This window comes from Mastigoproctus giganteus, chromosome 14 (assembly GCF_048544385.1).
Source record: "Mastigoproctus giganteus isolate SK-2022 chromosome 14, ASM4854438v1, whole genome shotgun sequence".
Lineage (NCBI taxonomy): Eukaryota > Metazoa > Arthropoda > Arachnida > Uropygi > Thelyphonidae > Mastigoproctus > Mastigoproctus giganteus.
In genome coordinates, this window is record NC_143588.1 from 102,243,515 (window position 1) to 102,269,051 (window position 25,537).

At 32.7% G+C, this 25,537-nt stretch overlaps 1 protein-coding gene across 1 annotated transcript in view; it reads left to right on the forward strand.

Annotated features, from left to right (window-relative positions):
- Positions 1-24,917, forward strand: part of LOC150075452 (dynein axonemal intermediate chain 3-like) — a 51,551-nt gene extending 26,634 nt beyond the window's left edge. The window contains exons 6-11 of the mRNA XM_090388491.1: positions 1,675-1,832; positions 2,502-2,613; positions 6,951-7,029; positions 14,778-14,902; positions 19,215-19,394; positions 24,777-24,917. Of these exons, the coding sequence (XP_090244617.1) occupies positions 1,675-1,832; positions 2,502-2,613; positions 6,951-7,029; positions 14,778-14,902; positions 19,215-19,394; positions 24,777-24,917 (795 nt within the window). The remainder of the gene's footprint in view (positions 1-1,674; positions 1,833-2,501; positions 2,614-6,950; positions 7,030-14,777; positions 14,903-19,214; positions 19,395-24,776) is intronic.
- Positions 24,918-25,537: the final 620 nt, after the last annotated feature.

The following is a 25,537-nucleotide window of genomic DNA, read 5'->3' on the forward strand; positions in this document are numbered from 1 at the left end:
CTTGTGTATAGGAGCATTATCATGAAAAACCAAGTCATCTTGTGTCAGTTTCCCTCCTATGTGCTTTATGGCTGGGGCCAAAGAGGCTATAATCTTCCTCCCCTTCCCTTATGATCAAAATAATATGGATTATTTTACTGCTGCTTGATGAATAAAGCATAATGATTCCCTTTAACTGCTTTAGCTCTAGCTTAGAAAATCCTGGTACTGCATCCATTTATGGCCACTCTTAAATTTTTAGAACAGCATCATAGCCATATCCAGTGGTTGTTTTCTTATGCAGCATGTAGCCTTTCAAAAGAATTCCTTCCATATTCTAAAAAATGGCGGCCATGATCATCCTGGTAGATGGTTGAATCATGAAGTTTTGGGTGGTGGTGGCCCATGATATTTCCTTTGTATAGACTCCTGTTTTGTCTTCAGATCTCAGTGATGAATCCATGTTTAATCACCAATTACAATTCTTGAAAAAAACCCTTTATGGTTCTGCATCATGCACTTGTAAATTTTCCTCAGAAATTTAAGCTCTGCACTGTTTTTTGAAGTATGAACATAGCATCCAGTGAGAAGTGGCCTTTGATATGGGTAAGTATTTGTTGAGGATGGTCAGCATTGACTCTTCAAAATATTACATTCTCTGGTTTGATAGGGACTTTTTTTTTTTTTTTTTTTTGGTGATTGTATGAGCTTATTTTCTTGCATCAATTGCTATTACTAATACTAAATAAGATACAGACTTTATGAGAGTATGGTAAACTTTGTTTTTTTTATATATCAAGCATATTTATAGGTCAAGGTAGTTAATTTATCGAACACCACTCATACTTGTCAGTCATGCATTTCATATTCTCTCTTTTTCATTTTATTATATTCTCTCTTTTCATTTTAATTATTAATTTTTAAAATTTTTATGGATTTATTATGTTAATTTCTCTAAAGTAAAGTTTAATAGTTTTTAAACTTTGGCAAAGTGTAACTATTTTAATATGAGTTTGAGAGTTAAACTTTTCCATTAACAACTTATTTAGCAATAATTCACAGCTCAAAGAATAAATATTTATTTTTATAAAAAAAGATAATTATTTTTATTTTTTTAGAGCAAATATAAATAGTATTTTATCAATCAATAAATTACTTAATTAAACTCTAAAAGCACATTATATGGAGCACTACTAAGTAAAATTAAAAATAAGACACTTTTCCTTGTGAAATGTTTTTAATTAGTTAATTGATATACAAAGGACGTTTGGTACAGTTAGAGTCCAGACAATCACAACGATTATGTGGAAAAGTGTCTTACTTTAAATCTTACTCAATAAATTATTTATTTCTAAAATCTGTTATTTGTTAGATATGACATGAAAAAATTAAACAGTTAAAAGAGTTCTGTGAAAACTAAAATATTAGGATTTGCAATTAAAAAAAACAACAAACCCTAAAATTGAATATAAAATATTTAGAAAAAAAATCCAAAAAATTATAAATATCATATCATGAATTTTTTTTTTTCTGTCACATTATGACCACTCTTAAATTTTTAGAACACCAGCATGATAATTTTAAAGAAATAATCATTGTATATTGCTAAAAAGATAAACTCTTTCTTGTTGTTTTTGATTTTGTGTTCATAAAATCATGAAAGCTAATTAAGTAAACTTTTCCTCTTCATGCTAGATATCTGTTTCATCTATGCCCAACGAGAGCCAGACAATATCCAAGGAGCCCAAGAATATTGGCATCCAGTACGAATCTCAAGAATATACCGAAGAAAAAAAAGAAGAAATTCTAACATCAGAAGGAATGAATGTATTTCTTCATAATGTGGAACAAAGGCAAGCCATATATGTTGTGCATGCTTAAGTTATGCTTAATCTGATTCACCATGAAAATACAGCAGCCAAGGCAGAGGTGAAACTATAAATTCTGAGCCTCCTTGCCCACCACATTGCAAGACAGCCCATATGATCTTTAACAGTGATACCAAATCATCCATCAGGCTCCCTGACTCCTCATCCCCTCCCATACTTATTTTCTAGGGATTAGCAAATAAAAATGTTAATTTATTTAATTTTTTTTTCATTTTTGTTTAATTTCCCTCTAATATATCAGAGTTTGTAGTTTTCTCAGATAAGAAATCAGTATTTATTAAAAATTCTTATTATCTCTGTTATATATATGATTTTTATTGTACGGTTCCATGAAATATGTCTGTTGTATTCAGTAAATTAAATAAGTTTAGGATTTATTGGACTTTCTTCTTTAATATTTTAAATGCTTTATTAAATTTATAATTTTATCGAGTACTTGTAAGTTTTTATGAGTATGTTATGGAGATAATTGTTGGTATCCTGAAAAATATGGTTTGATTAATTCTAAAAAGTAAAAAATGCTACATTTGTAGTTGTCTAGATCTAGAGAGTAATATAAATAACCTAAGCTGGTACTTTTTATATATATTTTTTGAAGTTTTATTTAAATGCATACTTAAAATTTATATTCAGGTTAGAAGAAGTTCTTCAGTTGAATGAAATAGCAGATATTTTTAAGGATGATTGGGAGGCCTTGGGAGATGAAGAATTTGTTTCTTCTTCCAAGCAAGATGAAAATTTTAAGGTTTGTATAATAAAATCTACTTTTTAATCTTTTATTTTTAAATACTAGAGTGAACTGAAGTGGTATTTATGAAGAGGAATTTATGGATTCAAATTTATTTATTGCTATATTTTCAAGTTTGAATCTGTACAAGTCAAGAGCTAAAAAACTTAAAGCTGTGGAAGGCATGTAACTTTTTGTACAAATAGTACAAATACATTGTTTTTCTGTAGCTATAATGGAATATTGCATATTGTAAAGCATGAGATGAGTTTACTCACCCGTGCACTTCCATGTGAAGAGAAATATATTGCTATTTTTTTTTTTTTTTCATTGATATAACTTGAATAGTTCAACTGGAGTGGCACTCTGGTTAATGGCACTCTTCACAGGAAAGTACTATTAAGTGCAAGAGTAAGACTACTTGTGATTTTTTTTTCATTTTATGAGATATATGATGTTTTCTGTGCAAACTTTGGTTTGTTGCCGTAGCTACATACAAAATGATACATTTGCACAAATTGTGTGATAATTATCAGATTTGTTATTTAGGCTTATGTTTTTGAAGTTTACTTTTAATAAGGTTTGGGTAAATATTTAATTTTGGTAGCTATCACTGCTAATATCTATTTATTCATTTACTGGGAAGACCTGGTTTGTTGTGGAGTTCCATTTTATATGTTTTTAACAATGTTTTAAATATGTTTTTATTTTTATGGATTTTTTGGGTTATTTTCTAATGTTTCATTGGTGACATTTATTCATTCATTAATTTTACTTTTTGTTCACTGTAGTCAACTGGTCAGGTGTGGGGCTGCATAAATATGCTTTCTTTGAGTGACTGGGGTTCAAACTCTTGACTGCTAAATACTGTGCTGTTTCTTGTACTCTTTCTGTCTTGTGAACTCCTCTGACCATGTCACTGTCCTGGAGTGTAAACAGAAAATTTAGATTTAAATATTTTTTTAATCTTTAAATTATTGGAAGAAAGCTGATTATTTAAGAAATACATAATTAAGAAAATGAGAGAAAAAAAATTTTTTGAATTTCTTTTCGATTTAAGATTTGCACAATTTAAAAATAAGACAAGATGTTTGGTTTATAAATTGGGTATTTCCAAGTTTATAAATTAATATTTTCACTTTGGAGGACTTTTCTTATATGAATAGGCTTTATAATTAGCAACAACATAATGTAAATTGCTAACTACTTTATGGCCATAAATTACATATGTAATCTTAGAGTATACAATTGCTGTTTACATAATGGGTGCATTGTAACTTTCAAATTGTTTATCATTACTGCAAGTAATAATTTGCTTACTAACTGACTGTTGATTTATAGTCTTCTTCCTTTTACCATTAATTTTTTTCATAAAATACACTCTTTGAGTTTTAAAATTTTTTGTTTAATATTTTTTCCATCTTGAGAAAAAAAAATTACACAAAACCCTAGGAAAGGATGTTATATGGTTGGATATTACTGTAAATAAAAACAATTTAAAATTTTCAAATATAATTTAAAAAATTAAAATTTTTTTGCTTCATAATGAAATATATTAAATATCAGGATGTCACAACTTACAAGTGGCCTTATGCAATTATTAAAAATATATATTTATGGTTATTAGCCTTCTTTTTCTTATTTTCTTAATGTTTTTTTATATTACTAACTTTTTCCCACTCATTTATACAAATTTTTTTATCATATTAAGCCTGTTATCCCTATGCTTGAATGGTACATATAGGAAGAAAAACTTCCATCTTCATTTCATTCTTCTAGAAACTTTGGTTAATCACTTTCTTATCTTAGTCTCTTTACAAGAACTTTTTTAAGCCTGAGCTACAAATAGAGGTTGACTAGTTGAGGCACATGTTTTGACTGGTTTGGAAGAAGAAGGAATTAGATGCATAATTCCATGGAAATATTCATAGAAAAGGCATGCAGTGGACTTAAATGTCTGTATGACAAGAGTGGAATGAGAGTTTGTGAGATATCATTAATTAACTAGTTTTAGGAATTCTAGAGAAAATTTGGGGGCATCACCCTAGATGTGAGAAAAATATGAGGATCGTCAGTAAGTTCTGTATAGCCTTCAATATTGTTTAAAATATAAGTATTGTAAATTGTGTTTATATAGCATTTTGTTTGTTGAATATTAGGAAATATGCACAGATACTGGTGGTTGCATGAATAGAGTTGACCAAGAAGGAGCAGAAAACATTTTTTAAATTGAAATAGTATATCAAATGCATATATGAAATTCACTAATCTTTTAAGGGATTTGTCTATATATAGTACTCTTAATAGAACTGTGACCTTATTCGGAGACATAATTTTCTAAAGGTTGGAATCAGTGTTGAAGACAAACTCCAAGCTGAAAAACCTTGTCATGCCACAGGCTTACTGACGAAATTCAAGAACTTGTAACCAAGGGGCTCACATCTGGTGAGTATGGGCTTGACACACCCAGGGTCCTTAGCTGGATATCATCATTCTTCTCTTCTTGGTGATTCCCTTCTACTTCTTCTGACTCTCTCTCTCTCTCTCTCTCTCTCAGGGTAATTCAGAATTTTTTTTTTTTTTTTTGGCTGGTGCATCATAAGCCTCAAGCTTCCTTGCACCATACAGCTAATAATAATAATAATAATAATAATAATAATAATAAAAGAAGATTGAAACTAGCTTGTGAGAATGCACATGTTGCTGGCATCAGTCATGATATAGCTTATACCATTTTAATGGAATATTTTGGGGGGACGAGAATTGCATCTTGTTGGGTATCTCAGCTTATGTCTAAAAGTCAAAAAGACAACTGGTGAATTTGCACCCTTGTTTTTATTTCAGAAAAGAGAAAGTATTTCCTTTTTACAACAGATCTTTTCAATTGAATTATTGTTATGGTGTTTTAAACCTCATTTATAATGACAATCTGCTGAATAGTGCTGTCCTTCATCCCCTAGAATTCAGAAAGTTCCATAGGAAATAATAAAAAGAAAAATGAGAAAAAAAACTTCATTTGGTCTTTTGACATTTTTTGTGATAGTTGAAGCAAGAACACTGAAGAAATGGAGAAGGAAACATCCAAATAAGACATGAATTTTAGATTGTATTAGTAAAAAAATAAATTCTAAACTTTATGCAGGTGAGGTGCTTTTAATTCAAGTATTTTGATTAAGATGACCTGTGCAACATGCTATTCAAACATTATATTTGTCCAGATCTTACTTCCCCAGATTTTGATTTGTTTCCACATTGGTGAAATGACCAATCTTTGCTGAAATTTTATCCACTTGACTCACAAGTGGGACCTGAATATCAGCTCCATCAGCATTTTAGACAGACACCCAAGTTGCAGCTTTAATTATCATCACTGGAAGAATATCCATGACAAATCTTGGAGATCACATACCTGATCTCTCATGATTATTGTTAGATCTTTATAAGTACATACTGGAAAACTCTTAAGTTCTTTATAGATTATGTTGTTGATTGTATTACCTGGTAAAGCATATACAAATTATTATGATTATTAGCTCTTGAGCATGCTATCTAAAACTGACAAAAATAAAAACAATATGAATGTAAAATCACACCAGAAACTTTCAGTGATTGACTTTGGGCCTTACAGACTTTGAGTTATTGCAAAATAAGCCATTATGGGAAAGTGAGGACGACTGAATTCAGAAAGGATATCACTGGGAATCATAAGGATAGATGATACAAAAATACTGCCTTTTTGCTTATCCCATAAAAATAATGTGAACTTCGTATAAATTGTATGATGTTCAAATAAATATTTTTGGATTGCTTAAACAATTTGCAACTTTCACAACTTTTCCTTCAGTGAATATTGCCATAGTATCTATAAGAAAAATTTCAACCTTATAGGTCAAGTGGAAGTATATTAGAATTTAACAAGTCAGACATGCGAACTTTCTGTTTATTAATATGGATTAAGTTATAATTTTTATATATTTGTAAATAGTGAGCATGTTATGGAGCTAATAAAAATTTTGCCCTAACTTTTTCTTAAAGTTACATGAATATTTTAATTTAAAAATCATTCCGTATTTAATTATATAATTTTTTATAAGTAATTTGCCTCAATGATTTTAATTTATTTTAATTTTATATTTAAAAAAAAAATTTAAGTATGCATTTGTAATATCCATTATGTCAAAAATAAAATGTAAAATACTAAACAGCTATACATTCTGTTTGCTAAAGTCAATTCAAAATTAATTTTAATTTAAGTACTACTTAAATGAGCAATAGAATATTTTTATTGTAGTTTTTAATTTTTTTTTTTTAATATCAGTAAATTCAATTGTGTTAACCAAATAATCATATTTCAGGAATTTCAGTCCTTTACTTATTTGCAACAAGGTGAAAGCAAGATGATAACATGCATTGCCTGGCATCCTCAGTTCAGTGGTATACCTATTATTTCATTATTATATAACTCTTTTTTAATTATTACTACTATTGAATTCTGCAGAATCTAATGAACCTTATGGAAATGTAGCCTTAGTTATTTGTATGTTCATATATTTTTTTAAAATTAATTTAATGCTTTTCTTCATATCTATTACCTACTCTGATAATGGTTGTGGTGATTATGATATGTATGGGCATGTTGGTTTTATGGTGCATCAGCATCTTAGGCCATATTACATCAGTGTGTACTCTGTCTACATAAGTGTGTCTTTGCAGGCTGGTTTGTATGTTGCGCCAATTGAAAATCCCGGCATAACTCACAGGGAAAAAATCTACTCTCCTTGTGCAAGATTGCCTAACTACAGCTGTGATTGAAGAGGCCTTTAGAAATTCCTCCAGCCTCTGATGGAATCCAGACCTAATGAGTGACAAAATGATTATATTGTTGCAGAGGAAATGATATATACATGGTTATCCATTTAAAATGCAACTCAATTTGAAATAATTCAGTTCAGCAACAGGTCTCTGTTTTAGTCTATGGTTCTAGAAATGGGACTCTGGATATTACATGGATCCGAAGCATGCTTATATAATAAGTAAATTGGCAAAATTCCAATACATTCAACTTAATACAGGGTGTGATTATTTTAAATGAGAACCTATGAAAATGCAAAAACTTCAAGTAAAAGAATGTTGGAGGCATGAAATTTATAAGTAACATCCTTTTTTTTTTCTGTGGTTGGTGTTGCCAACTGTTGGCATCCTGTAAAACTGTAGACGTGCATGTGCAGTGTAAACAGTAAATGATAAATCAATATAGGGGAGTGTGTGTTTGTGGCAGAACGTTACCTCAAAATAGTGTAATTTAAAACTACTCAACATGATTATTATAGGTAATTTCAATGTCATAAAGTACCATCAAAATCGGAGATATAGAAGCTTGTGAAAATGTTCAGGGAGACTGAGAATGTGAATGTTGTGAGTCTATTCAAACGTAAGACTATTGTGATTGAGGAACATATAACATAGGTTAGGGAGAGCCTGGCAGTAAGTACACATAAGTCACTACTGAAGCTTGCACAACAAAATAGAATGTCATATAGCAGTTGTCACACAGCGATGTGGAAATTAAAGCTGGTTTCATACAACGTGCACATCATGTAGTAATGTTTACCACCATGTTACAGAAAATGAAGTGATTACTAGAAAAAGGATGGATGATTAGTAGAAAAAGTGGATGAAGATGATCATTATACTGGACTTCATTCTTTGATGAGGCCTGGTTATGTAAACTCTTAGAATAGTTGACTGTGGTGAACAGAAAATCCCCATGCAGAACATGAAGTTCTCCTACACCCTGTGAAGATTGGAGTATGATGTACAGTGAGCTACCACAGGATTATTGGGTCCACCTTTTACATATAAACCATAACCTCTGAGTAGTACATTGACATAGACTGTGAATTTCTCCTCCTATCTCACCGAGAAGAGGGGGGATTGTTAAAGTGTGGCTTCAGCAAGATAGTGCAACGTCACATTTCTTGTGTACCTATGACCAAGCTATTGCTATTGGTTGAAGATCACACAATTTCAAAAGGAATATAGCCACCACATTTGCTAAATTTACCACCATTGGACCCCTTTTTGTGGGACTATGTCAAAATGCTTACAGCAATAATCTCTGTGCACTCTCTGGAAGACTTTAAAAGCAACATATCCAACACCATTTCCAGCATCACTCTTAGCATAATGTTTTCTAACATGTTTTGTCATACTCATTATGTTATGATCATGATAGTGATCATTTTCAAAGGCGCCTCCATAGCCAGGTGGGAAGGAGCAGCAGTGCGCAGCACATGCTTCTTGATTAGACCGGGGTTCGAGCCCATCACCACCAAATACGGGGGATGCGGGAAGGTCAGGGAATGACCACCGCATATCCCGGAGCAATATGGCCTTAGTTGCTAATGCTCCTAAAATCCAAATAACAACAACAACAACAACATCATTTTCAATGTCTTTGTGATACATTAAGCAATGTTAGAGAATAAAAATTTGCTGCTTGTAAATTTCATGTTTCTAGCATTCTTTTACTGGAGGTTAATATTAGTGGTAGTGAAAAATGGTACAAAGAAGCAAGCTTACACAGCATCAACCAAAAAAAAAAAGTAAAAAAAAAAAAAAACTACATGCCTTTTCTATGCATTTTCTCTAACAATATGTCTAATCATTTGCATCGTTCTTTGTTATTCTCATATTATGCTAAGTTATTATGCATATTTTAGTAGTAGTGGTAGAGCATGTGATGCAAGAAAGCAAGCTTATGTAGCATCAGCCAAAAAAAAAAACCATTTCACACATCCAATCCCTCTAAAAGTTTGTCCAGTTCCTCCTTGAATTTATTTAAGCCAGTGGTCTCCAAAGTTGGATGCATGAGATAATCTGCAATAAATCAATATTTATTAATTATAAAAACTTTAGTTTTTTGAAACTTTATTGAAAATAAAAATTACAAATAAAGTTTTTTTTACTACTTCGGTATGCTGCTTTGTTTGATCATGTGACTTTATGATCATGCAGCTTTATATGATCATGCCATCAGTTTTGCCCATGTCTGAAACGAAGCAGTCACGTGCTCGCTTTGGACTCAGATTATATCCTCCATCCTTGTTTAACTTACTGAACAAATGTAGATCAAGCAAACAATCAAAACAAATGATTTTATGAATGTGATTTTAGATATAATGCCTTTCATGTAAATGATTTATAAATAAAAAAATATATTAAACTTATATACAGTCAGTCCTCGTATAGCACGATAATTGTGTTCCTAGAAACCCTCGTGCAATGCAAAATCGTGCAATATAAATAACAGGCCCTATGGGAAAAATAGGGTTAGGTGGTGCCGACCACCCAAGATTGGACACACATTTATTTATTTATTTATTTTTAACATAAAATATACACAGCAGGCATGCGCCCAGTTAAAGTGTATAACAGAGTAGAAAAAAAGATAACAGAACAAAGATTGTACAAAACGTAAAAATAAATAGTAGAATAATACACTTTGTACAATGAAAGTTCATTCAAACTGGAAAAGTCCAATTCACGGAAATTATTTGTGATGTCAAGTCCAGCGCCATGAAAAATCGCAGAGAGCAGGTTGCTGCAGGAGACATCATCACACACACACACACACACACACACACACACACACACACACACACACACACACACACACACACACACACACACACACACACACACACAAATTAATGAGGACATCTTTAGCCCAGAACTCATCCATCAATCAGTCAACCTACTCCAAATAGTTCTGTGAAACTGTTTCTTGTTCACAGCCATGTTCATGAGTGCCAGTGTTCTTTTGAAGAAGGAGTTCCTCGATATCTCTAATCTAGAGTTACCGATGTGGAATGTAGTCTTCTGTCTAGTAGCCACCGCTGGAATGTGAAGGTCAATATGGCATAGTAGATCCGGCAGGTAGGTTGAACCAGCAAAGATATGGTTAAGTCAAGAACAGTTTGCCGAGTTTCCAGAGATTGAAGCTTGAAGTAGGAACAGAGATTCCGGTAGAAGATTCTGTGGTAAAACACGGGATTACGTCTGAAAAGATAGTGGATAAATTTCATCTGGAGCGATTCTGTTTGCTGTATCAATTATGAATGGTGTGGGTTCCATATAGGAAAAGCAAACTCCAGTATAGGGAGTATAGTTGTCTTGAATAGGAGCACAGAGAACTGAGGATCTTGAAATCTGTATGTCTGCTGTTTAATGAAGCCAATTTGTTTTTTCACTTGGTTTAATATATTTCTAACATGTTTATCAAACCCACATGCAGCGGTAAAAGTAACTCCCAGATCTGTAACTTCATCAACTCTGGAAATTGGCATCTCCTTGATGTAATATTGATTAACTAAAGCCTTAATTTTCCTCAAAGCTGCAAAGAAAATAGAGCTGCATTTCCTAGGATTAACCTCTAACCCATTCAAAGCAACCCAATCAGCAAAAGAGTTGAGAAGATTAACTGCCTGAAGATTAACTGCATCATCTTGACTGCTGATACTTGAATATAGTTTCACATCATCGGCAACATTAGGATCTTAATACCACCTCTCTCAACAAATTCCGGTAGATCGTTGATAAAGATGGTGAATAAAAGAGACCCAAGAGATGATCCCTGTGGTACTCCTCTTGATGGAAAAAATTCCCTTGAGACTTCCCTGTCCAATGATCACTCTATGTTTTCGATATGAAATATAATTCATCAACCAGGATAGTAAAGGGTCAAGTATTCCATAGTGGCTTAGTTTTTTTAGTAAGTTGATTGTGTGGGACACTGTCAAAAGCCTTAGTAAGGTCTGTGTAGATCACGTCAACCTGTCCTAAGCAATCGACGGTGTCTAGAACCTGCTGCCAGATAGTGAGAAGATTAGTGGTAGTTGATTGGTCCCTGCCATGTTGGCAGTCGCAGATGAAGTGATGAAAATATTCCATTAATTGGTTGTGAATGACAGTGCCCAAAATTTTTGACAGCAAGTTCAGAAGGCAGGATGGGACAGTAATTCCCTAGTGAGTGGATTGCTCTTCTCTTTGGAATAGGAATAACATTAACTGTTTTGAAGTGAGCAGGGTAAATACCAGTATTAACAGAAAGATTGAATATATGCAATATTATATATTTAAGTTGTGGAAAGCATTTCTTTCACAAGATAAGTGGAATCTTATCTGGGCCAGCTGAGAAATCTTTTGTAAGTTTCCGAAGCGCTTGAATGATATTGTCTGTGTCCACCGAGAGATTATTCAGTGTATCATCCTTAATGACTTGAAATTGATAAGTTGAAGCAGCCATAGCTGCAGTTTTCTCGGAAAAGGAGGAGAAAAAGGTCGCAAAAAGATCTCCTTTAGTTTTGTCACAGGTTATATCAGAATCGATGATCCTGGTAAACCAAAACATTACCAAACAATAAATAATTGTAATAAAATACGTATTTTATTATGATTATTCGTAGTCGTAATATTCGATTATTATTTGTAATAGTTGTAATAAAATACTTATGTATTTTATTATGAGTATTATGTAATAAAATATTGCTAATGCTTTTGCGTCTATCGTAAGCAAACTTGTTCTTTGTTTGATCTTCTGTCCAAACAGATGACAGCCTTTCCATCTTTTCCAATTCTTTGTGTCTTGATCTAATGGATTTTATTACACTTTGAGTTGTTCCTGCTATGAAAGTTATTTTTATTTTCTCTGCATTCTTTCTAATTCTTGGCATTGCCTCATTTAGGCCTGTAGCACTTGCAATATCATATAGTTTTTCATTTTGCTCAAAGCATTTCAGAATTTCATATTTTTTTCTTTGTGGGCAGAGGCAGACTGGCCATAAACATTACTGGGGAAACCCTGGTGGGTTGGAGGCCAGATGATGATGATGGAAGCCGGTGTGGTTTTGGCCATAAACGCTAGTATGAGGCTGCTACAAATTTTCCCCCATAAGAATTTTTGACTCAGTCCACCTCTGTCTATCCATATTGCTTTTCTTACTCTCTCTGAATCTGTAGCATCTTCAGCAGTATGCTTCCTTTTCACACCTTTTAAGTATTTTACTCATTTTTAGGGAATAAAGCACAATTACAGAATGAGGTGGCATGCTTTGATACACATAAACAAAGCTGTGCAAGTGTAGCAACTGAATAAACAACACCATAAAGGCAGAGACACACTATTAACACTTCACTAGCTCACATTTTGTTAAGCACATTTCTGGAGCACTACCATAAAACAATAAAAACAATTTCCAGTTGCATTTCTGCTGGTGGAATCTGTTACAACGGGTAGTAAATTCGATCTAATTGCATTTTTGATAATACCGATAGCTGGAATTGTGTGAGTTTTTACGTTATTATGGTGAAATGTGTTTCCCCTTCACTGATATAAAAACATAAATACATTTTCAGAATCTACTCTTCATTCCTATTTTGCATTCAGTTGGGGTGATTCCACATTGGACTGCCATTTCTTGTAAATACAAAGGCGAATCGTGCATAAGCGAATTTGGTTCGTGCTATATACGACATCATTCCCCTATTTATAAATTATGTATGATTGAATTCGTGTAGTGTAAACATGTGTTATACGAGGACTGACTGTATTTATTGTTTTATTCCAGGGTACACGCTAGTCCTTTTAAGTAAAATAAGGGTCACAACCAAAAAAGTTTGAAGACCATTGATTTAAGCTATCAACTTCCACAATGACAGATGGAAGTTTGTTCCAGTAATCAACTACCTGCTGGCTAAAGGCAAATTTCCACACATCTATTCTACAACTTATGCTAAATTTTCATGGATTCCTATTTAAGGTGATCACACTATACAAACCAATCAATGCAGATAGCAGCCTAACTGTTTATGGTTGACAACAAAATCAGAAAGCAGATCAAAAGCTGGGAGGGAACTCAGTTTTCAGGCCATTGTTGGTAGCTCACTAATTACTGTTCTTCTGTAACATGTGGAAAAGATCTGGTTCAATTTTCCTGTTATGTTGTGAGAAACTTTTATAGAACTTTTCCACACTATGTCCAAATTAGTCAATCTCAGATAAGGGTTGAGTGATTTTCTCTCTTGGAAACTTGGTTTTTCATCCTGTTCACAAGTAAGCTGACCATTGCATATAAGCAATTTACAGACACAATATATTAAAGGTTCCTAAAGTGTGGAGTATCTCCCCCTCTCAGAGGGCACACTTTGTGTTTTGGAGATTTGTGTTGCTTGTATGAAGCTCATTTTTACTGAAATATGGACAAACATTTTTTTAACAATCCTTTGCTTGGTTTATGTACTTTAGTTAAATATATTGAAATATATATATATTAATTTATAAAGTATGTACAGTCATAACTAAATTTTATGTCAGTTATCTTTATTTGCACTTGTTCTGGAGGGGGACATGAAATTTATGAAATATTTTAAGGGGGTACAAATTATAAAAGGGAATTATATAATATACTCATGGCTACCTTTTTACTGATTTAAAACAACTCATATCCTCTATTTCCTCTATTCTCTAACGACAACTAAGAAATAGAAATTTCTTAGTTGTCTTTAATATCAGTGCTTCAATTGGAAAAACCAAAATGCTGATATTTTGGCAACAAAGAGAAGATTAAATAAATAAATATATTTTTTTTTATGAAAAGCATTTCCAAAACTCGTAAACAGTATACCCATTAATTTTGATTTGGACATCGCAGTTAATTATGAAGTACTTAAATTTGCAATTAACAATGATCATCATAATTTTGGAAAATTTTTTTAGAAGTTTAACAACCCAAATGCTTTAAGTTTAATTTAAAAAGGAGACTTATGAATCAGAATTACAGTGTATTTCAGCCCAGTTCGAGTACTACTTAACCATTTCATTACTGCACATTCTAGGAATGGCATGTTCTGATGACAGAGGATTATTATCCTCTGATTTGTAATGCATCTTTAGTGCTGTATCCTTCAGCTCATTTAAGGTGGGTAGATGTTTAATATGCTTTTGTCTGCACCAGGATTTTTCATATTACATTTTTTTCATTTAGATTGCATTACCAAAGTTTCTTACAGTTTGGATATTTAAAATTACTTACTTTTACACCCAATTATTAATGAAATGTACAAAAGTTTTAATATTTAAATTCATGATTTTATATATATATATTATTATTTTTTTAATTTAGGCATATTAGCTGTATCATGTGGAGAAAGGTGTACTTTTGAACAACGTATTGACAATTTTTCTAACCTTATCCTTCAGCCAAGTTTAATTCTGATTTGGAGTTTTATAGATTCTCTTGTGCCACAGGTAGTTTATCAATTATCTTTAGTTAATATGAAGCATACATATTAAACCTAAAATAGGTCTTTTAAGAAATTATTTGTAGTGGTGTTAACTTAATTTATTAAAAGCTAGTAATCCTCTGGGTATCTTTAGGGCTGGCTGTAGGTCTGGGGTAATGTATGCCAACATAAGTACACATATTATGAGATCATGCCTATTATGTTGTCATGAAAATTGTGCAGCCCATTGTTAACTGTGGCATTAGTATACTGGCTGCCAAAAGAAAGCTACAGTGAAGATGTGAACTCTTCTAGACATCTTGGAACTGTATAAAACAAATTAAAATATAGGTAACCCTCATATAACACGGTAGTTTGGTTCCTACAGAATCTTGTGTAATGCGAAACTGTGTACAAAAAAGGGGATTATGTTCCAAAAGCTAACAAAAATATGCCTTTTTTTTTTTTTTTTTGTAACTATTGGAAACTTAATTTTTATAGTAGTAATAACTTAATATTTTAACTTTATTTTTATAATAGTAATAACTTAAATAGTAATAACTGAACAAACATCTTACCTTACAAGCTTATATTGTGATACTTATATGTGAGATAACATACATTAATTTCATTTTCTTCCTCTTCATTCTAGATGCTGCAGAAGAGATTGTGCTGCTAAGCACAATCTCTTCTGCAGCATCTAGATTTCATTTACATTCTGCTCTCTTTAAAAGTCATGAACTGCACTCTTCAAAGTCACAATTATTTTTTATGGTCTCAAACAAGCACAAGTTCAATAGCACAGAACCTAACCCAGGGATCTCCCAACTAAATGATATGTGAAAATCAGAAGAATATTTTTCAGTTAGCAAAATAAAAATAAATTTACGTTTACATACATAGCTTAATTAATACATACTGTAATATGTACATACTAATTGCTTTTTCTGTTCACTGACTTTTTTTTTTTTTTATTGTAAAATTTAAAACAGTAAAAATGATAAGCAATTAATAACAAAGCACATGGCACGCACAAGTTTCAACAAACACAACATGGAGTAATGAGTTTCTGAAAATTTATTTATGTTTTTTATATGATTGAATATTTCATGGAAGGGGAAACATTTCACCATAATAACGTGAAAACCCACAGAATTCCAGCTATCAGTACTATAACAAATGTAAGGAGATCGAGTTTACTACCCACGTATAATTAATTACACTAACAGAAAAGACCCGTAAACCAGAAACTGCAAATTGTTTTATGGTAGTGACCTCCAGGAATGTGCATTAGAAAAATATCACGAAGGCAACAACAACTAGCGAGTCAACAGCAGGGATTCATAAAAAGGAATGGAAATGTTGAAAATTACATCTAACATAATAGCAGGGTTTTCCCAGCTCAAAAATACCATGTTATGCGGGATGTCCAGCAATCCTCACACTGTGTTGGAGCCAAACCTTGTTGTAGAAGTACCATGTTGTGTGAGGATTGCCACAATTTATCAGTCATGTTGGAGTGAAACCATTTTGTAGAAGTACCATGTTATATGGGGAGTTGCCTGTATATGAATTTTTCTGCATTGAAATCATTATTGATTTATTGTCGGCGCCTCCGTAGCCAGGTGGGAAGGAGCAGCAGTGCGTAGCCACATGCTTCTTGATTAAACCGGGGTTTGAGCCTGTCACCACCAAATACGGAGGATGCGGAAAGGTCAGGGAATGACCACCGCATATCCCCGGAGCAATATGGCCTTAGTTGCTAATGCTCCTAAAAAAAAAAAACCAAATAACAATAACATTTATTGTCATAATATAATAAATTCACATTAAATAGCAGTCCTCCTACATCTAGATGCTAGGAGAGTTACAAAACTCATTGAGCAGGTAACAATGAAAATAATTACATACTAAATTTTGTATTTTCATTAATCTTAATATACACATCTCATTAAGCCTAATATACTTGCCAAATCATTGAATACCTATTTGATATTTAGTGATTTGGCTAAAGAACCTGTATGATGAAAACAAACCTTAATTGAATTACTAGATTGGCAGTAATGCTGTGTTAACCTGCATCTTATATTATTCACACTTACCATTTGAAATACCTCCTATGGTAACTAACTTAGATCATTCATTAAGACACATGTATGTTATGCTGTGTTGCTATTTGGCATAGAAGTACATTGTCTGCTTCCTCTATAATTAAATAGTGGTTATATCACTTTCCACCCATTTGAAAAATCCAGGTTCAGATTGCATTGATGATGTGAGGAAATCAGTGTAACTTTTTCAAGTAGGGCTGGGTTTTCAGTCTGCAAACAGGTAAACTGGCTATAGAACACAAAATTTACACACACTGCATGTACTGTTATGCCTTATATCCTCAGCAAACCATATAACTTGCTCAGGTTGAATTTCTAGATGTGAGAGAGACACCTGCAAATGCAAAAACATTTAACCTGCCAGAAGGTACAGAGGTTTTTACAACACTCTTAGGAATTTGGATAGTGTCTTTCTGCAGTTTAAAATTCTTATACCACTGTTTTTTTTTTTTTTTTTCAATATTTCACATTCGTTTTTTTATCACCCATTTCCAAAATTACAAGGACTCCAAATAAAAAATATCATTTTCACATTCTAGCAGCCTTATTTTCATAAAAACAATTTCACAAAGAAGGCAGATTGTTCACCAGCTTTAAAAGAAAATAGCATAGAAACAAATAGATATTTCTCAATGAAATTTCTTCTGTTAGTAAAGATTAGTATAATCTTGGAGAATATAATATTATATTCATATCTACAATAGCTATTTTTAATGAAATTCTTATATACATAACTGTCAAAATGATTATGGTGCATATAAAGATTTGTTATTCATTCAGTATCCTTGACATTTTTTTAAGGATACTGTTATCATTGAAAATATATAATTTTAAGTTCACTATCAAATTGAAATTTTAGCAGTAGAAATTTCAGCAGAATTAAAGTCAAATAAACAGTAGGCAGATGTTATCATGTGAAGTGCGAAACAACGTAGACAGCTGCCTCCAGTGAACTGATGCTAGTCAGACAGTGAGACTGCTTTCTTTCTGCACAATAGCTGCCATAATTATTGTGTTATTGGCTTCTGAAAAATTGTGGAAGTTATAAAATAATGGTTTCTTTCAAAGCTGCTAGAACTAATGAGAAGTAATGTGTTGACTGCTTTTGACTGTATTTTGCTGTATAGTGACAATGTAAAGAAAGATTTAGTATTAGTAGTGACAAATGATTCATGGAAGTGAGCTTATACAGTCTCAGCTAAAAAAAAACAAAAAAAAAAAAAAACAACCTCATCTCTCCATCAGTTTGTTTAGTTCTGCCTTATATTTATTCAGATTATTCATTTCCACAACACCAGATGGTAGTTTGTTCCCACAATCAACAACTCTCTGTCAGAAAACAAATTTTCAAACATATATCCTTTTTCAATTTAAGTTTGTCTCCTTGTGTGTATTGTCTGATCAAGAATAAGAATACCACCATCATTAATTTTACTCAATTCATTTAAAGCCTTAAATTCTTTGATCAGGTCTCTTCACAAGTGCCCAATTTCCAAGCATTGCAATTGCAGCAAATTTGTCAGCAGTGTAACTAGAAAACTCAAAATATTTCCAGCCTAGCACTTAATGAAAAAGTGCTCTCTTACTTTTCATGACCAAGAGAAATAGCTAACCAAATGTAGGCTCCATGTAGGAGTATTGTTCCTTTATATTGATTACATAATTATAAGAGAAGTCTTATAACTATGTAAATCAGATGTGGGAGAAGTACTTTCTTTTGTAGATGGTAATATGTGAACATTTAGGAGGATTCATTCTAAAAGACTGAAAAAAATTAAGATACAATAGTAAACAATGAAAAGTTGTATTAAAGCACGGATATTATTGAATATATATATATATATATATTATATGCATAAAAGGATGATTTTATGTAGGATTATTGTGAGAAAAAAATTCACTACACCATTGTGATGATGATGGACATATTGTATTATAGATGTTGCTGCATTCTTGAAGTGCATTCCAACTTGATTTTTATTGCGTTTCTTTCATAATTTTTACATTATATATTAGTTTAATATAAAACTGTGGAAATGTTTAAGTATCTGTAAAAAAATTACAAAATAATGCAGAAGCAATTGTTAAAAGTTATAAATGTTAATCAGAATTTTTAAAAATTTGCTTAATTATGTGAGATGTAGATTCTTTTTTTAATATGGCATTAGCCAAAACATTTCTCTCTTTACTATAATTATGTATTTTCCTATCTATTTCTGTACCTAGTTACTTCTGGAAGCACCAGATGATATTTTGGTTATGAGGTTTAATCCAACCAATCCTAATCTACTAGCAGGAGGATGCTATAACGGGCAGCTGGTTCTTTGGGATCTTACCCCATATCAAGACAGGTTGAAGAAACCCACAACATATGAATGGGCACAAGAGGCAAAGGCTTTTAAGCTGGTATGTACAACTAATTAAATTTGTTTTTAATCACTGAGTAATTTATAAAATTGGAATTTAATTGCATTTGTGTCAGCTGGGGGTTACAGTTAAATTACAATTAAAATCATAAAAATTAAAAAATTAAAATCATAAACTTATAAAAATACCCTTTCAACTCACCCTTAGAGTTTTCTACCAAAATGTCCAGAGCCTCTGAAATAAGCTTGAAACCCTCGAACAACTCTTGTTGTCCAACAGCATGGATATAATTTGCCTATCAGAAATATGGCTTGAACCTGCCCAGGAGTCAATAGCCTGTGCTCCGGCCACTGGATTTGCATCATTCTTCATGTCAAGATCTCAATCTAGAGGCGGTGGTGTTGCCATCTTTGTCAAAAATTCCAACCTGAAATTTGTGCACGTTACATCTAGCAACTACTTATTTTATGAAGCAATACTTGTGACTGTGAATTTTAATGCCTGTTTACTTGATTTTATGAAGCAATACTCGTGACTTGAAGTTTAATGCCTGTTTAATCGATTTAGCGGCAATCTACATATCCCCAGCTCCAGATATTGCAACAATTGATGATGTTACCGGCTGGATAATGAATAAGTTACACCCTTCTGCTACTCACATTCTCTGTGTCAATTTTAACCTTCCACACCTTCTGAGCCCTCTCCTTCAGCGACTAATGAAAAATCTTTGTCCATTAAAGTTTATGAATATCAATGAGGAGCCAACGAGAGGCACCAATCGTCTCGACTTGATTCTATGTTCTGGAATTTGCAGATTCGACATTCCACCAGAAATTTCCTTCAAATCAGATCACGACCCAAATTGCATTACTTCTTGTTCTGCCTATGCCCAGCTTCAATTGCCATAATACTGTAGAAAAGAAAATCATATTTTCTCCGACTTTTCTGGATCCCAAAAAGTGCCTCAAGGCAGCGCAGTCTATTCTGTGGCATGTTCTTGATGGATGTGACCCAATCCTAGCAGTTGATTTAATCACAAGATGAATAAATACAGCCACCCTCTATGTGTCAGCCAAAACTGTACATTTCTCCAAGGACTAGAGCTTGGTGGACCAAAGAAAAGTGGAAAATCTCTGGCACAACCCAAGATCGAATCATAGAGCAAGAGCTATTTTCAACAGACTCAAGGCATCAGCAATAAAGAGATACACCAATGCTACCTTGTCTAAAGGAAAAGTGCTATACTCATCCAGACACAGTCTCATTAATTCAAATCTTGATCTAGATAACTGGATGGACTGTATTTCAAGATTCAAAGCCAATTCTGCTTCTGCTGAAATTCCTCCCCAAAACTCTCAATTTGCTCCTACTGATGACCTTTCCATAATTTCCATCACAAGACAGCAACTGATATATGCTATTAACTCCCTACGTCCATCTAGTACCGCAGGCTGAGATAAGATACGTCATTTCATAATTAAGTGCCTTAGCCTCCACATCCTAGATGTATTGCTCTCAATCTACAACTCTGTTCTTTCCACACGAGTTTTCCCTGCTCAATGGAATGAATACTCTGTGACTCCACTGCCTAAGGTTAAAGTGCCGAGAAGCCTAAAAGATTTCAGACCAATCTCAACTTCTTCCACTCTCCTCAAACTTCTTGAAAAGATACTCCTTCCAGCATTAAACAAACAGCTGATGCCACAGAAACTGAAACAGTTCCATTTCGCAGTCGCAACTAGATCCACCATAACAAACCTCATGGCTGCACGGACATCAATTCCTCAAGCCTTCAAACTAAATTCGAATTAGCTATTGTGTATGCCGATATTGAAGCTGCTTTTGACAACCTAGATGTCACAGCCCTTCTCAGTCTTCTGCAATTCTTCTTGAGGATTAATGGAGACCTACTAGCTTTCTTCACCGCCTTATTGAGGAATAGAAGTGTCCACCTCACAATGAAGAAGACCCACTTTACAAGAAAAATCAATGCAGGAGTCCCACAAGGTGGTGTCCTATCTAGCCTTCTTTTCTCAGTCATTCTAATTCCTTTCATGCATCCCCATGATGATGCTCTAATATATGCCGATGATATAAAGTTTCTTACCTTAATCTCATCGTCTGCAAACCCAATGGCAATTGTGTCTTCAATCACAGAGAACTTGACCACTCTTTCAACTTACTTGAAGATGTTTGGGTTAAACCTTAACCCTTCAAAATCTGCAATAATGATTTACTCATTGAAACAGCAACCAACAGTAATTCAACAATCAGTTTTGGGTACTCTCATCCCAGTGGTTACCTGCCATAAGGATCTCGGTGTCTATTTTGATCCGAAGCTGAAATTTAATGTTCATACAGAATTCCTCTGGAAGCGATTTAATGAAGTAAGTGTTGTTGCTACGCTGGAGAGCAAAGCAACACTTACTTCATTCCAGCAATGCCACAACCACTACCAGATATCTTCAAGCCATTGTTTATCCAGTTATTTTATACACTGCTGAAATTTGGGCATCTGCATTGCCCTCACTTCAAAAACCGGCATTCTCGTATGAATACTGGACCCTGAAATGGGTCACAAATAAGCATCACCGACCCCCTCAATTGAGAACAACTGACACGGCTGAGCAGCTAAATGTACCCAGGCTCCCAAGGTTAATTGACAGCAGGCATTTAATGACTACATTAAAAATGTACAAAGGAGTTTGTTTGTTATTTGGTTTTTAGGAGAATTAGCAGCTAAGGCCGTATTGCTCTGGGGATATGCAATGGTCATTCCCTGACCTTTCTGCATCCTCCGTATTTGGTGGTCACGGGCTCGAACCCCAGTCTAATCAAGAAGCATGTGCTATGCACTGCTGCTTCTGCCCACTTGGCATACAAAGGAGTGATAAACACCCCAAACATTTGGGATTTCTGTCAGTGGCACAATCCTCTGCCATCCATGAGGTCAGACCCCACACTAATCCTCAAATACAACCAGTTGAAACTGTGTAGTCAGTTCCTACCTGCCCAGCACTCCAAAATTCAGGCACTGCTCCGTCTTGGAGTCAACCTACAGAAAATGGCTACTGACTACAAATACCTTCACATGCTCCTCGAGTGGATTGCATCTGTTAAACTGGAATAAATCCCTCCAAATTGGGTTACAACGTTCAGTTCCTCTTTATATTTTCCTATTATTATAATTTCATTTTTACATGTTTAATTTTGTGTAACTCAATTTCCCATGAAACTGTAATTTTTTACCAATTTATTCACATATATAATATAAAACTCCTGGCCATGTTGCTATGATGAGAATTATTGTTCCTAGTACTGTACTTAGCAGCAATAAAGAAGTTTATTATTATTATTATTATAAATTTACAGATCCAATCACACCTTTAATCTCACAGGGTACAAAAAATAAAATGCTTATAAAGTTGCAATAATTCAAGAACTCAAATGCTTTATTGATAGTATATCTATCACTGATTTCATACAACTGTGGCCCTCTATGTGTTGCTTATTTGTGCTTAGCCATCTTGAAGACCTGGATGGCTAGGCACAAATATTTGTGGGTGGCTCTATCTGCTAGTTCCTTGGTTTCAATGATTAGTGATTCAGATAATTGACATCCCACTGCATTTTAAATGGGAATGTTATATTCCAGACAGTAATAAAGTAATAGATTTAAATGAATAAAATACACATTCTGTTTTTTAGACACAATAGTCTTTTTAGAAACCTATTGTCTTCAATATGTCCATCTGTTCAAATGTAACAACTCAATTCCCAGTGAATAGATTTTCATGAAATTTTATATTTAGTTCATATAGAAAGATTTGTTGAGCCATTCCAAATTTAATTAAAATTATACAAATAGAAATCCAGAAATCGTTATTTCTTTTTTCCATATAATTTGTATTAGGTTAAATGTGATACAAAGATTAAATGTAGTTTTAATGCAATATTGTTAGTTTTAGACAGTTTATGAGCACATTACATGTATTGTAATGTAAGACTCATGAATGTGGTGTTGCTTGTAAAAAGATACATATATATATAGAGAGAGAAAAGAGACTTAAAAAAGTATACAGGAGAAGAGAAATAAATATTATACAATTGTAAATAAACTAAATGGGTAATTTTAAAGAATGTAAACCTATAGAATTTTATGTTCTATAAAGTTATAATCTTAGTAATTAATTTGATAAGAACAATGACTGTATTTACTTTTCACTTCAGTTAATCACAGATTAAGAAAAAAATAGAATGTGCCTGAAATATAATGCAGTGTGTACATTACCTAACATGGAACTTGTATGTGGTAATTCCCAAAATCGAACATCACCAGTTACCAAAAATACTTGTAATGGAAGTATGTTATCAGATGTTAAGGCATTACTTAAGAAGAAAAAGTTCAATTGTATCACATTTTCAGCATATGTTTTTATTGGTCCCTGAAAAGCTTTTCAGATCAATTGTACCTCCCTCCCAACCACAGAAATCTATTCATATAAATGAAAGTACATTTTATTACTCTAGAGCAGTGGTTCTCAAGTGTCACCACCTGTGCAGCCACCAGACAATTTTCATAAATATCAAAATTTTTTATTTATTAAATCTTAACGTTAAAAAAATTAATTTTTTTAATATAAAACAATTTTAGATGATATTGTTTTACAAAACTCAAAAATATATATGTTTCTCAGCTGACGTCAGGATATAATCTTAAATTACTTGACTTCTTATTATTATTTACAATTTTTACAATCTATTTAGGAATTTTATTATTATTCCTATATTATTCATATGCATATAAATTCCATCTAACTATCATTCTTATTGGTCAAATAAATGTCTTAATAAAAAAGGAATTGTGTGGCCATCAGCAAAATCTTGTGGCCATTTTTCCAGCCACCAGCTAAATCTTGTGGCCACTTTTGCGGCCAATAGAAAAAACTCTTGAGAACCACTGCTCTAGAGCAATCGAATTGAGGTAAAATTTTTTACCTATATTCTGTTTTGTCCTTGGGAAAATTCCAGGTCCATTTACAATTTTAGAGCTTTCATTCTCCCTTTCCTTACAAAAAATTAGCATAAATGAAAGTATGTTTCACATTAATCAACCAGGAAAATGTGGATTACTACCAAATTTGCAACATATGTTGTGTCGGTCCCTGGGATAATTTTAAGTTCAATTTTGATTTTATAGCATTCTCTCTACAGTTTTTCATACAGAAATATTACTATAAAGGAGCAGGAGCTCTGATTCATTTCAGAATTTCAATGCTTACTTGGAATATTTTAGGAATATATTTAACAAATTTTCATGTTGATAGGTTGACTTATTTTGTTATAAATCATGAATTATTACTATTTGTTAATGTTCCTGAAATTTATTGCAATTCATACTAACTTGTTTGTGTTTTGTAGTCGCTTACTGATGAAGATTCTGAAACCAAGGCTCCAGTTGTGCGATTCACTGCACTTTCAAATATTGATAATAGTCACCTTTTTGCCATTGATTGTCTTGAATGGTTGCCAGCTTACAAAGAGGTAAAACAGATGTTTTAATAAAATATATGTACTGTAATATCTTACCTAATTTACCTAAAATTAAAATAAGATTTTTGATATTTATTTTCCTGAAAAGTTGGGTTTTTTTTTAAATGCTGCAAAAGTGTTGTCAGTTTTGAAAGATCGCAATGTATGGGTCTTCTGCTGAACTTAACCTTATTCCAAGTCTGCAACTGCTGAGTGAAAAAATGTTTGAACCAGATTTAAATAACAAGAATATTGTTCATTTATTTGTATTTCATTCCTAATCTCTAAAAACGAGCTATTGTAGTTTAATTTATAATTTTTAGCCCTGCTTCTGTTCTTTCTGTTTAGTACTCTTTCTCCAATTTTTTCCGTCTCCTCTCAAGTTACCTAAACTGTTCTGCATTTATAATATCACTTCCTTTTCTTATTTTTTCATTTCTTCTTAGCAAAATTTAATCTCCATTATCCTTTTTTTAAGACTATGTGTGGATTTTAGTTCTTATGCTGTTCAGTTTAGCATGTTTCATGTTCTTCAGCCTTTACAGTTTAATAACCTTTTGCTTGTTTTTATTTACTTTGTTTTCTGATATGTTTTTATTTCACCTTTTATTTTCAAAATATTTTAACTTATGTAGGTATCCCTTGGTTCC